The sequence below is a fragment of the Mustelus asterias genome, chromosome 10, assembly GCF_964213995.1.
Source record: "Mustelus asterias chromosome 10, sMusAst1.hap1.1, whole genome shotgun sequence".
In the NCBI taxonomy this organism is placed as follows: domain Eukaryota; kingdom Metazoa; phylum Chordata; class Chondrichthyes; order Carcharhiniformes; family Triakidae; genus Mustelus; species Mustelus asterias.
Genome location: NC_135810.1, coordinates 118,054,998 through 118,067,118, shown reverse-complemented (window position 1 = coordinate 118,067,118; position 12,121 = coordinate 118,054,998). Strand labels below are relative to the sequence as shown.

The 12,121-nt window shown below is 48.9% G+C and overlaps 1 protein-coding gene across 2 annotated transcripts in view; it reads left to right on the top strand.

Moving 5' to 3' along the window:
• The window catches only part of nlgn4xa (neuroligin 4 X-linked a), a 290,095-nt gene that overhangs the window by 104,538 nt on the left and 173,436 nt on the right, over positions 1–12,121 (top strand). The window contains exon 2 of one of the 2 annotated variants that reach the window (XM_078222563.1): positions 7,749–7,898. In XM_078222563.1, coding sequence (XP_078078689.1) covers positions 7,749–7,898 — 150 coding nt within the window. Of the gene's footprint in view, positions 1–7,748; positions 7,899–12,121 lie in introns of those variants that run through there. The other variant, XM_078222565.1, reaches the window with a different exon arrangement.

The window sequence follows — 12,121 nt, the reverse complement described above, 5'->3', positions numbered from 1 at the left end:
TGACGTTTAGGAAACTGCTGTCTTTGCGATGGGATGTTAAATCAGACCTCTGTCCTCTCCATCACGTCGATGGAATTTGATGGTAAGCGGCAGAGTTACCCCTGGTGCTCCAGTCCAATATTGGGCACAGTAGCACAGTGGATAGCACCGCTGCCTCACAGCGCCAGGGACCCAGGTTGGGTTCCTGGCCTCGGGTCACTGTCTGTGCGGAGTCTGCACGTTCTCCCTGTGTCTGCGTGGGTTTCCTCCGAATGCTTTGGTTTCCTCTTACCGTCTGAAAGATGTGCTGGTTGGTTGCAATTGACCATGTTGGATTCTCCCTCGCTACTTTCTCAAGGGCAATTAGGGATTCCGACCTAGTTGGTCGTTCACACATCCCTTGAATGAATTTTACAAACGGGAAGCAGTAATTTTGTTTGGTGGAGGAGTCAGCAATGAGATTTTCCCATTTAAAGTTGTTACTAGGGCTGTGGGCAGGATTATTGAAAGACAGGTCTTTCCTCAGAATTATTGGGGTCTGGAATGCTTTACCTTGAGGTGGTTCCCAAGAATGATTTAACAAAGGACAACATGGGCAGCACAGTGACGCAGTGGTTAGCACCTGCTGTCTCACAGCTCCAGGGACCCGCGTTCAATTCTGGCCTCAGGTCGCTGTCTGTGTGGAGTTTGCACATTCTCCCCGTGCCTGCGTGGGTTTCCTCCGGGTGCTCCGGTTTTCTCCCACAGTCCAAAGATGTGCGGGTTAGGTTGATTGGCCATGCTAAATTGACCCTTGGGGGGAATTTTACCATTTTGAGTCTAAGTGCCGGATCTGGGCTTCAAATAGATCCGCGCCTGGAATCCTCTTTCCAGCGCGCCCATACGCGTTTTGCCGGCTCCGGCCCGATCCGCGCTGTGGGCGGGGCTTAGTGCTGGCGGACCGATTGGAGCTCTGAACTGCGCCTGCGCAGCTCGAAAACAATCTGACAGAGCGCGCCCGGGCTCGAAAAAAAAAGCAGAAAGCGGAGAGAGCGGCTCTCTGATGTTCATCGTCTGGTTGGGGATGGTTCCGCTGCCTGTCTGCGGCCGATCCCTCCTGGCACCATCACTGGTACACTACCAGTCACAGATTACTCTTCCCTGCAGGAGCGAGAGAGCGGGAGAGATGGCTGTGGCTGGTAGTGTACCAGTGATGGTGCCAGGAGGGATTGGCCGCAGACAGGGAGCAGAACACCCCCCCGACCAGAGGATGATACGTCACACCCCCTCCCCTCCCACTCCCCAGGGAATGATCGGTCACACCCCCTCCCCTCCCCCCCCACCCCCCACCCCCCCCCCCCCCTCAGGGGATGAGACGTCACACCCCCTCTCCTCCTCCCACCCCCCTCCCGCCCCGACCAGAGGATGACCTGGGTCAGGGAGCCGTTGCAGTCTCTGACCCCGCTCTCCGGAGGCTGCAGCGGTGACTTCAGACTTTTATTTTGCAGGTCGGTAACAGCGCGGACGCGGATCGAGCCAGAAGACGGTAAAGTGGGATTTGGCGGTAGAGTTGGGCGTGCGGTTCATTAAGTCGATTTAAATGCATTTGCATGCATTTAAATCGTTGGGCCGCCCGATTCGGGCGCGCGCCGGACCCGCGCCTGAATCAGGTGTTGGTAAAGCCGCGATCTGCTCGGAATCGGATGCAGATCGCGGTATAGACCCGACGCCCAACTTTACCGCGATTTCGTGCCCAAAGACGGGCGCAAAGTTTTGGTAAAATCAGGCCTTTAGTGTCAGGGGATTAGTAGGATAGATATGTGGGGTTATGGTGATAGGGCCTGGGTGGGATTCTGGTTGGTGCAAACTCGATGGGCCGAATGGTCTCCTTCTGCACTGTAGGGATTCTATGATTCTATGGAACAAAGAACAAAGAAAAGTACAACACAGGAACAGGCCCTTCAGCCCTCCAAACCTGTGCTAATCATGATGCCTGCCTAAACTAAAACCGTATGCACTTACAGAGTCCGTATCCTTCCAGTCCCATCCTATTCATGTATTCATCTGGATACCTCTTAAATGCCGCTATCGTACCTGCTCCTACCCCCTCCCCGGGCAGCGCGTTCCAGATATTCCCCACCCTCTGTGTAAAAAACTTGCCTCGCACATCTCCTCTAAACTTTTCCCCATGTACCTTAAACCTATGTCTCCTAGTGCTTGACTTTTCTACCCTAGGAAAGAGCATCTGACTATCCACTCTGTCCGTGCCACTCATCATCTTGTAAACCTCTATCAGGTCACCCCTCAACCTCCGTTGTTCCAGTGAGAACAAACCAAGTTTATCCAACCTCTCCTCATAACTAATACCCTCCAGTCCAGGCAACATCCTGGTAAACCTCTTCTCTACCCTCTCCAAAGCATCCACATCCTTCTGATTCCTGGGATATAGAACTGTGGTGTGAGGATAGATTGGAGGGATTGGGTCTATTTTCCTTGGAAAAATGAAGGCTGAGAGGAGTCTTGGTAGAGATATTCAAAATCCTGAGGAGTATGGACAATAGTGGGAAGCTGTTCCCACTCAAGAGAACATCACGAACTACAGGGCACAGATTCAAAAACATGGGCAAAAGGAGTAGAAGTGATGTGAGGAATTTTTCTTTCATCCAGACTGTCGTTGGCAGCTGGAGGGAAGATCCTGAGAGGGTAGTGGAGGCAGGTGTGATCGAGGTATCCAAAAGGGAATTGGATTGCCATCTGAAAAGGAAGAATGTGCAAGGTTACGGGGATAAGGCAGGAGAGCGGGAAATGCTTTTCCAGTGAGCCAGTGCAGACTCGATGGGCCAAATGGCCTCCTCCTGCATTGGAAAGATGCAGTGATTCTGTGATACCCGAACAGGAGCCGGAGTGTGGCGGCACAGTGGTTAGCATTGCTGCCTCACTGCGCCAGGGACCCGGGTTCAGTTCCTGGGTCACTGTCTGTGTAGAGTCTGCACGTTCTCCCTGTGTCTGCGTGGGTTTCCTCCGGGTGCTCTGGTTTCCTCCCACAGTCCAAAGATGTGCGGGTTAGGTTGATTGGTCATGCTAAATTGACCCCCGAGTATCAGGGGGATTAGCAGGGTAAATATGTGGGGTTACGGGGATAGGGCCCGGGTGGGATTATGGTCGGTGCAGACTCAATGGGCCGAATGGCCTCCATCTGCACTGTCGGGATTCTATGATTCTATGAATAGGGGATTTTCACAGTAACTTCACTGCAGTGTTAATGTAAGCTGACTTGTGACACTAATAAATCAACTTAAACTTAAAACTTATCCCTCTACCAGCATTATTGAAGCCATGATGTGGAGATGCCGGCGTTGGACTGGGGTGGGCACAGTAAGAAGTCTCACAACACCAGGTTAAAGTCCAACGGGTTTATTTGGAATCACGCTCACCTGATGAAGGAGCAGCGTTCCGAAAGCTCGTGATTCCAAATAAACGTGTTGGACTTTACCCTGGTGTTGTGAGACTGCTTACTGAGCATTATTGAAAAAAGAGGTGAACTGGTCAGTTGCTGTTTGTGGGATCTTGCTGTGTGCAATATTGACACCTGCATTTCCTACATTACAACAGAGACCCTGGGTGGATTTTCTGGCCGCGCTCACCCCAAGTCTGGAAATTCCCGCCTGAGGTCAAGGGATCTTTCAGTGGTCCGTCCACACCGGCTACGTTTCCCGTGGCGGATGGGATGGGAAAATTCCGACCCACATTTCGGAGTGTTTTGGAAGTTTCTGAGGTTATTACAGGTGCTATATAAAATACCAGTCTTTCTTTCATAGAATCATAGAATCCCTACAGTCTGTACCAACCACAATCCCACCCGGGCCCTATTCCCGTAACCCCACACATTTACCCTGCTAATCCCCCTGACACTAGGGTCAATTTAGCATGGCCAATCAATCTAACCCGCACATCTTTGAACCGTGGGAGGAAACTGGAGCACCTGGAGGAAACCCACGCAGACATGGGGAGAACGTGCAAACTCCACGCAGACAGTGACCCGAGCCGAGAATCGACTCCTATGTGCTAACCACTGTGACACCACGCCGCCCAAGATCTCTAAAAACTCGAGTGTGGCATCGCTTAACCACCATTTCTTGGTTCACTTAGTCTTCTCGCCTATTATTCCCAGTTTCAGTCTTGCCTCGTGTTGTTCTTGTCCTGAATTTCTGATCATTATGTAAAATGTATGCAATCTGGACTGGCAGTCCTGATGATACAAGATGATAAAAGGTATGGATAAAGTAGACCTGGGGCGGATCCTTCCTCTTGTGGGGCATTCTGGGACGAGAGGTCATAATCTTCGGATCAGGGGCAGCAAATTTAAAACAGAGTTGAGGAGAAACTACTTCTCTCAAAGGGGTTGTGAATCTGTGGAATTCGCTACCCCAAAGTGCGGTGGATGCTGGGACAGTGAGTACATTTAAGGAGGAGTTAGACAGATTTTTAATTGGTAATGGGTTGAAGGGGGGGAAGGCAGGAAAATGGTGATGAGGAGCCTATCAGCCATGATCGAACAGTGAAGCAGACTCGATGGGCCGAATGGCCTAATTCTGCTCCGATATCTTGTGAACTTATGATGGAGACAAGCTGAAATATTTCAGCAAAATATGCTGGAAAATCTCAGCAGGCCTGACAGCATCTGTGGAGAGAGAACACAGAGAATGTCGGTGTCTGGAATGCGCTGCCAGGAGTGATGGTGTAGGCAGATACAACAGGGGCGTTTAAGTGGCTTTTCGATAAGCACATGAATATGGAAGGAATAGAGGGATGTGGATCACGGGCGGGCAGAAGGGATTAGTTTAATTTGGCGTCATGTTCGGCACAACATCGTGGGCCGAAGGGCCTGTTCCTGTGCTGTACTGTTCTATATTCTCATCGTGCCAACACCATCCAGACTCGAAATGTTAGCTCTCTTCTCTCTCCACAGATGCTGTCAGTCCTGCTGAGATTTTCCAGCGTTTTCTGTTTTTGTTTCAGGTTTCGTCATCCGCAGTATTTTGCCTTTGACTGAAATATTTCAGGTTGCCGCGTTTTATCAAGGTGGATGGCACGGGCGTGGGTAGGGTGGCACGCTGGTAACATCGCCCGATCACCCACGATTCCCTTAACCTCTCAATCCTCTTTAGGGAGAGGTGGGGGTGGTGGAATTCAGTTGCTAACAGAGAAAATGCTGGAAAATCTCAGCAGGTCTGGCAGCATCTGTAAGGAGAGAAAAGAGCTGACGTTTCAAGTCCAGGTGACCCTTTGTCAAAGCTTTGGGTCATCTGGACTCGAAAGGTCAGCTCCCTTTTTGCTCTCCTTACAGGTGCTGCCAGACCTGCTGAGATTTTCCAGCATTTTCTCTTTTGGTTTCAGATTCCAGCATCTGCAGTAATTTGCTTTTATGTGGAATTCAGATGGCTGTTTTTTTTTTTGATTTAGAAGATTCCAGTTGATCTATTCAAAAAAAAACCCCAAACTAGTCTAATCAGCAGTGACCGTTGGCAAGTCCAAATCTTCATCACTGGTTACTTCAGGGGGGCTTGAGCAGCCTTCACCCTTAACCGGCGACTGGTAGAATGTTTTACACTTCCATTGATCCTGTGGTGAACTCAGGCCTTCTCTTTTCTGTGGTGGTTGGTTATTTTAAGATGGAAAGACCATTGTTTGACGAACTTGGAGGTTTACAGAAATCCTTGGCCTTTTTTCTTTCGTGTTTCTGATTGCTTGATTGTTTTTTTTTTACATGGAATCTTGTGCTGAATAAAAAAGACCGCTTCTTGCCGCCGGACTTCTTGACCTTCTGACGGAGAGGTCCGTTTTGTCGCCTCTCTTTTTTTTTCCCCCGCAGATTAAAACGGTTGTTTTACGATGACAAAGCCTCGTGGAACGCGAAGCTTTCTTTACGACGTTAAACTTAATACGCTGAGATCTTTCTTGAGAAGTTCTTTTTTTTTTCCAATCTTTAAAATAAATGTTCGCTTCTTTCTTTTTTTTCGGAAACCTTGGCTGTCTTTTTTTGAAATTCTCTTTTTTTTCCCCTCTGTTGTCCTCATCTTTTTTCTTGAACCTAGGGGCCAACACAAAGAAACACGGTGATGATATAACCAGTAATGATGGTGGTGAAGATGAAGGTATCTTTTTTTTGTGCTCGAACCCCCCCCCCCCCCCACCCCACTCCACCCCACACACACACCCCCCCCTTCCACCTCCCCCTCCCCCCACCCCCCCCCCTTCCCGATGCATGAGAACCGACCTCTCGACGTTTCTCCAAATCCATTTTTTCTTTCTTTACTTAAGCCATGCACATTCTGTGTGCATCCTAAAGTGTTTTTTTTTTCTCTCTCTTTTACTTCATCCCAAATGCTGACTTGCTTCACAGAGTAATCTTCCATTGAGGTGGATGGGAGCTGGGTGGGGCTTGGTGGTGGTTTGTGATAAGTGAATGGGATCTCTTTATGCATATGGTCTGCTTCCCCCCCCTGCCCCTCCCACTCGCTGGACCTTCAGGTTCTTCACTTTACTTACTCTGTGGTAGGCCTCTGCGGCTCCCTGCCCCCCACTTCCTCACACCCGCACTGTGCCTCCTCCCTCTGGTATCTCACCTCTCTGAACCTACATCAGAGGTGTGTGTGGGCTTTGGACCTCATGGGGGGGGGGGTCATAGTTCAGGCTTTACTACAAGCAAGCATTACTTACCAGAAAGAGTGGCCCAAAAGGGGGCCACCTTGGCTGTGGGAGATGTCCCCTCCCCCCACTCCCTTCTCTCTTCCTTAATTTGAGACATGGATACCAGACACACCCCTACCGGCACCCTGTCTGAATACAGATTTCCCGGTTTATGTTGGGCAGGGATAGCGGGCGGGCAAGGGATGGGACCTGGGATTCTCCAGGTCCAGTCTCTCGGTTCCGTCCGCAGTCATGAGCTGCGCCATGTGGGGAAGAGCTCTGTGGGATGAGTTGAGAGTTTCCAAGTCCTCGGCGTGCTGAAGTGGAGACCGTGGCATCGACGGCACTGAGGATCACTATTCCAGCTTGCGGCATTCATTGGAACAGAGACACAGACTAAACCTCGGGAGAACTGGTGTTAATGCATGAACCCCATTTCGATCTTCTCGGTTAGAAAGTGCAACTTTCCGTCTCATTGGAGGATAATCAGGGAAAGTTTCACGTTCCATTTGGAATTTAGCAGCATGTACGGAACCCTGACCATATTCGCCCATAAAGAATGCTGTGAATCCATTGAGCATTAGCAGTTTGACCCTTTTCCTGTTATACCCACCATATATCATTACTAGAAATGTGTGTGTGTGTGTGCATGTGTGTGCGTGCGTGTGTGTGTGCGTGTGTTTGTGCGTGTGTGTGTGTGCATGTGTCTATGTGTGTGCACATGCACGCATGTGTGTGTGTATGTGTGTGCACATACATGTGTGTGTGTTTATGTGTGCACGTGTGTGTATGTGTGGCTGTGTGTCTATGTGTGTGTGCACATGTGTGTGTGTGTGTGTGTGCATGTGCATGCATGTAAGTGCACATGCATATGTGTGTTTGTGTGCGTGTGTGCGTATGTGTGCATATGCATGCATGTATGTGCACATGCCTGTGTGTTTGTGTGTGTGTGTGCACATGTGTGTGTGTATGTGTTTGTGTGCACATATGTGCGTGTGAGTGGTGTGTGTGTATGTGTGTCTGTGGGTGCATTTATATTGTGTATCCATGTTTTTGAGGCTAAATGTATCTGAGGCCAAACCTTTTCTATTCTCTTACAGATATTCATGACAATGGCCCTAAGCCAGTTATGGTGTACATCCATGGTGGCTCCTACATGGAAAGCACTGGCAACCTGATCGATGGCAGCATCCTGGCAAGTTATGGAAACGTCATTGTGGTAACGCTGAACTACAGGCTCGGGGTGTTAGGTGAGTGACTGTATCAGTTTCCATAGCTACCGATTGCTGAGACACATTGAATATTGATGGCCGTTTGTTATTCCAAAAGAATGATTGTATCTTGTTGTTTCTGGGGTGTTATGGGTGAGCCCTTCAGTGATGTATAGCCCCAACTCCTCACACAGTGATGTGTATCCCCAACTCCTCACACAGTGATGTGTATCCCCAACTCCTCACACAGTGATGTGTATCCCCAACTCCTTGTACAGTGATGTGTATCCCCAACTCCTCACACAGTGATGTGTATCCCCAACTCCTTGTACAGTGATGTGTATCCCCAACTCCTCACACAGTGATGTGTATCCCCAACTCCTCGTACAGTGATGTGTATCCCCAACTCCTCACACAGTGATGTGTATCCCCAACTCCTCACACAGTGATGTGTACCCCAACTCCTCACACAGTGATGTGTATCCCCAACTCCTCACACAGTGATGTGTAGCCCCAACTCCTCACACAGTGATGTGTATCCCCAACTCCTCACACAGTGATGTGTACCCCAACTCCTCACACAGTGATGTGTATCCCCAACTCCTCACACAGTGATGTGTACCCCAACTCCTCACACAGTGATGTGTATCCCCAACTCCTCACACAGTGATGTGTACCCCAACTCCTCACACAGTGATGTGTATCCCCAACTCCTCACACAGTGATGTGTATCCCCAACTCCTCACACAGTGATGTGTATCCCCAACTCCTCACACAGTGATGTGTATCCCCAACTCCTCACACAGTGATGTGTATCCCCAACTCCTCGTACAGTGATGTGTACCCCAACTCCTCACACAGTGATGTATAGCCCCAACTCCTCACACAGTGATGTGTAGCCCCAACTCCTCACACAGTGATGTGTAGCCCCAACTCCTCACACAGTGATGTGTACCCCAACTCCTCACACAGTGATGTATACACCAACTCCTCACACAGTGATGTGTACCCCAACTCCTCACACAGTGATGTGTATCCCCAACTCCTTGTACAGTGATGTGTATCCCCAACTCCTCACACAGTGATGTGTATCCCCAACTCCTTGTACAGTGATGTGTATCCTCAACTCCTCACACAGTGATGTGTATCCTCAACTCCTCACACAGTGATGTGTATCCCCAACTCCTTGTACGGTGATGTGTATCCTCAACTCCTCACACAGTGATGTGTACCCCCAACTCCTCACACAGTGATGTGTACCCCAACTCCTCGCACAGTCTTTAGGCTTCCACTGACAATCTGAACCAATTTCCCAGTCTGACACGGCTCCACTGTTAACTCTGTGTGTGTGAGTGTGTGTGAGTGTGAGTGTGAGTGTGTGTGTGTGTGTGAGTGGTGTTCAGGGTTGGAGGGTGGAATTCCTGGAATCTGCCAACACCATTCGGCAGTTGACTGCTGAGGAGTGGTTTATTGTTCCCTTCAACTACAGGAAAAAATGCTGGAAAATCTCAGCAGGTCCGGCAGCATCTGTAAGGAGAGAAAAGAGCTGATGTTTCGAGTCCAGGTGACCCTTTGTCAGAACTAAAAGGCTTGGAAAGTGGGAGATATTTATACTGCAGGGGGAGGGAATGAAAGATGAGTCATAGCCACAGAAACCAGGGGAAAGGCTGCTAATGGCAGCCCATAGTGAGATTTTCCTTACCTCTTCTCCCCCTTTGTTTCCCTTTTCCCCTTTTTCTCAATTTTACCTCTCTCCCACCCATCTTCCCCCCCCCTCCCCACACATCTTCATCTATTACAACTTACCCTCTGATTTTAGCTTCTCTGCCGTTTGGCCATTCACACCTTCTATTCTCGGCGGCACGGTGGTTAGCACTGCTGCCTCACAGCGCCAGGGACCAGGGTTCAATTCCGGCCTCGGGTCACCGTCTGTGCGGAGTCTGCACGTTCTCCCCGGGTCTGCGTGGGTTTCCTCCGGGTGCTCCGGTTTCCTCCCACAGTCCAAAGATGTGCGGGTTAGGTTGATTGGCCATGCTAAATTGCCACTTGGTGTCAGGGGGATTAGCAGGGTAAATATATGGGGTTACGGGAATAGGGCCTGGGGGAGGGGGGGATTGTGGTTGGTACAAACCCGATGGGCTGAATGGCCTCCTCCTGCACTGTAGGATTCTATGATTTTCCATGGACTGCCATTAGCAGCCTTTCCCCTGGTTTCTGTGGGGAAAGGCTGCTAATCATCTTTCATTCCCTCCACCTGCAGTATAAATATCTCCCACTTTCGATGCCTTTTAGCTTTGACAAAGGGTCATCTGCACTCGAAACGTCAGCTCTTTTCTGTCCTTACAGATGCTGCCAGACCTGCTGAGATTTTCCAGCATTTTCTCTTTTGGTTTCAGATTCCAGCATTTGCGGTAATTTGCTTTTATTGTTGTCCCCTATGTCTCCTGGCACATTAGTGGCCCTGTAGACCAATGCAGGTAAGGAACACACTGGAGAAAGAGCATTGTACCTGTATTGTTTCACACTGTGGGATGTTTCAATTTCATCACATGCCAATGCACTGTGTTCAGAATATTACATCAGTGTGAACAAATCATCCAGGGGAAAGGTTTCTCCATTCGCGATGTGCTTAAGTCAGTGTGATTGTGTTTATCCCAGTTCCACAGTTCCAGATTGCTTAAAAGAGCGACGTATTGTCGAAGCTTTTCATCTTGCACTCATCAGGACAAACACAGCAGTACCAAGTTCCCAACAATGACGACAATTTATACTACAGGAGAAAGGGGGTGCTGATTGTTTGGCAAGTCGACTTTGATTGGCTGAGGCATTGCCATTGCTGAAAGCGACTCCCCAAGCTCTCAGTTCATCCAAAAAAGTTAAAAGGCTTGAACATATTGCTTTTGTTTGCAGAAATCACATCTGTGCTTGTAAATGTATTTTTCTTCAAGTAGATAAGGCATGTTATGAACTCGACCTGCCAACCAATCAGCACTTTTTTCTCCTGAAGTATGAATTGTCGTGATTTTTTAAAAATTCATTCGTGGGACATGGGCGTCGCTGGCGGGCCAGCATTTATTGCCCATCCCTAGTTGCCCTTGAAGGGCAGTTGAGAGTCAACCACATTGCTGTGGCTCTGGAGTCACATGTAGGCCAGACCAAGTAAGGACAGCGGATTTCCTTCCCTGAAGGACATTAGTGAACCGGATGGGTTTTTCCTACAATCCACAATGGTTTCATGGTCATCAGTAGATTCTTAATTCTAGATATTCTTTTTTACTGATTTCAAATTCCACCATCTGCCATGGCGGGATTCGAACCCGGGTCCCCAAAACATTAGCTGAGTTTCAGAATAAATAGCGATAATACCTACTGTATTAATACCTAATACACTAGGCCATCGTCTCCCTTCAAACTTGTGTTTGTCCTGATGAGTGCAAACTGAAAAACTTCAACAGCATGTCTCTCTTTTCAGCTGCAGTGAAATTCTAGATTCTGCAATCATAGATTCTCTTGAGAAAAATGAATGAGGGGTGTGCGGGGTGTTCCACTTCACCTGGGCTGGTAGTGCAAAATCGATGATAGTCAATCAGCCAGGAGGTTCTTTGACCCTCCCGACTGTCCCTCTGGCTTTCTGTTCCATTGACTTAATACTGAATGCTAATTCGCAGCTTCTGTTTAGATCCTAGTGTCCAAGGTTAATTTACACCCGATATGTCTTACTAATGTTTAGTGTGTCACTGCACAAAACAATGCCACCCAATCCCCCACACTCTGAAAATCAATATTAGGCTTGAAAATCATAATTATCTTACTTTGAACTAGAAGAGGACATCCTTACCTCCCGGCACAACTCAGTTAGGAGTTTAGTCAACTGTGGCTTGAGTTGAATCCTCACCACAAGAGAATAAGGATCCCTCTGATGGCTGTGTGCACCTGAGGAGCAAAATAATTAGATGAAGATCTGTCTTCGGTAAAATTATAAGCATTAATTCTTTTCGATCATGGTTATAGTTTACCAGAATCACTGAGTCATTTGCGCACACAGAGGATGGGATTTTCCGACCTCTGTGACGTATTTTCCGATGGCAGAGGAAGACGGCCATTGGCCAGTGGCAGAATCTTCCGGTCCCGCCGATGCCTATGGGGGTTTTGTGTGCCCTGCAGCCTCTGCCGCGGGGGGATGCGCCACAGGGCGTCACCATTGGTGACACTGGAAGATCCCGCCGGTGGGAAGGGGCAGAAAATTTCGGCCATGCTGAAAT